Consider the following 2,089-nt stretch of genomic DNA (forward strand, 5'->3'; position numbering starts at 1 on the left):
ATTGGTGTTGTAGCATTCACGGGTGTAGTTGAAGCTGTTGTAGACACTGTAGTTGTATTTGTTCCTGGTGTGGTGTTTGTAAGATTTGCTATGGTTGCGTTTGTAGGTGTAGTCATTGTTGTTGTAGTTGAAGCCACTGTAAATGCCAAGAAAAGGAAACAAAGTGTTGCTTTAACAAACAGTTCTGAGATAATATGAATTTAAAATGTGATAATATTAAATAGCGCTTACCTGGGTCACTGACAACAACATTGGTAATGTTGAAGGCTGTTATGTTTGGAGCTGCATTGATCAGAACATTTTCAATGTCAGTGTTGTTTGGCGCTGATGTAGATGCAAACTGAATGTAGATGTCAGTGATGATGGATCCATTTCTGCAAAATCAATAAGCCAAATATTGTTTTACTTGCATTAATTCTTTGTGTATTATGTATTATATGTAGTCATCAAACAAAAAATAAATTACCGGAATCCAGTCACTTCCATTGAGTTGTATGAAGAAAATGTTTTATTGTAGATCGGTTCAAGCTGCAGAAACACAAACAATCAAAGATCTGTGAGTCCATATGCTAAAGTGAATGCATGCATTTAACCACTTTTTGACTTCAAGAGAGAAAACTTACTGTTGTCACTATCAGTGATGATCTATTTTTAAATGCTGGAGATGATGAGATCAGCAAGTCAGCTGTAAATGTCTCTCCAACCGATGCGAACCGCAACAGCTTTGTAAAAACTGGCTCAGCAGTTGCAGTTGTTACAGGTGTAGAAAACAAAGAGGAAGAAAAAAGCAGTTAAAAACAAAGTCATTTTTCATGATGCTCTCTTGTTTCTATACATTGGTAAATCTAATTTAAAGTACTCTTTCTGCTGTTTAGCACATTAAATAATTATGTTTATTTCATCATTCTCTGAGAATGATGAAATAAATAACTACACAGACTATATATCAAACTATATCAAATTGAATGTGATATATTAAATATGAATAGCTATATTGCTTTGTTTAAAAAAAAATCCTTTGGGAATCACATGTGTGATTTCTGTTTACTCACTGTTTATTTGGGCTGCTACGACAGATGCTGGATTGATACTGAGGTTGAAAGTGTTGTTGGGGTTAGACACCGCTTCAACTAAGGTTTGTTGAACAGCTTCAGCTTCTGGGATTTGTGCAGGTGTTATTGTGTTGTTAAACACAACCTGCACTTCTGCTTCAGTATCAGATGCTCGTGTTCTGGTCCCAGCTTGTCTAAAGAAAAAGAAGAAGAAAACACTCAATTCTTAATGAAATATGTTAAATTAACATTAATTATTTGCAATTACTGTTAATAAGATTAGTGTTGTCATAAATGAACAAAAGTAAAAATCTTACCTGAATGCTATGACAATAACACGGCTGAAAAGCAAACCATATCGAGCTCTATAGATGACTTCATACTGTGTGGAGCAAAGAAGTAGAAATTAATTAATTAATTCAAATCAGCTGGAATCTTAACAACACTTCAAAATGAATCTCAGTATTTTACTCACCACTACTACCACTTCTGTCGCAAGTGCTATAAATTCTGGACTAGTTTTATCTTGGAGTTGAGGCACAAAGGGTTTAACCAAAACTGCTGCAAGAACAACAACTGGTGTACGAACTACCGCTGCTGCTGTTGTTGTTGTTGTTGTTGTTGTTGTTGTTGTTGTTGTTGTTGTTGTTGTTGTTGTTGTTGTTGTTGTTGTTGTTGTTGTTGTCGTCGTCGTCATCGTCGTTTTTTCTGTTGTTGCTGCTGTTGAACCAGTTGTTGTTGAAACAGGTGTTGTTGTTGCCACAGTTAAACCAGTTGTTGTTACTGTTGTTGAACCAGTTGTTGTTGCTGGTGTTGAACCATTTGTTGTTGTTGCCGCAGATTGAGTTGTCGTTGCCGCAGTTGAAACAGTAGTTGTTGATCCAGGTGTTGTTATTGAAGCAGGTGTTGTTGTTGCTGGTGTTGAACCAGTTGTCGTTGAAACAGGTGTTGTTGTTGCCGCTGTTGAACCAGTTGTTGTTACTGTTGTTGAACCAGTTGTTGTTGCTGGTGTTGAACCAGTTGTTGTTGAAACAAGT

At 36.2% G+C, this 2,089-nt stretch overlaps 1 protein-coding gene across 1 annotated transcript in view; it reads right to left on the reverse strand.

Annotated features, from left to right (window-relative positions):
* Positions 1-5: 5 nt before the first annotated feature.
* Positions 6-2,089, reverse strand: part of LOC121813947 (cell wall protein DAN4-like) — a gene marked incomplete at its 3' end in the record, with an annotated part of 2,968 nt that continues 884 nt past the window's right edge. The window contains exons 3-10 of the mRNA XM_042217923.1: positions 1,741-2,083; positions 1,528-1,710; positions 1,370-1,434; positions 1,053-1,246; positions 624-733; positions 467-528; positions 232-374; positions 6-136 (exon numbers count right to left, since the gene is read on the reverse strand). Coding sequence (XP_042073857.1) covers positions 6-136; positions 232-374; positions 467-528; positions 624-733; positions 1,053-1,246; positions 1,370-1,434; positions 1,528-1,710; positions 1,741-2,083 — 1,231 coding nt within the window. The remainder of the gene's footprint in view (positions 137-231; positions 375-466; positions 529-623; positions 734-1,052; positions 1,247-1,369; positions 1,435-1,527; positions 1,711-1,740; positions 2,084-2,089) is intronic.

Source organism: Haplochromis burtoni, unplaced genomic scaffold, assembly GCF_018398535.1.
Source record: "Haplochromis burtoni strain Fernald_Lab_line unplaced genomic scaffold, NCSU_Asbu1 Contig_3789, whole genome shotgun sequence".
In the NCBI taxonomy this organism is placed as follows: domain Eukaryota; kingdom Metazoa; phylum Chordata; class Actinopteri; order Cichliformes; family Cichlidae; genus Haplochromis; species Haplochromis burtoni.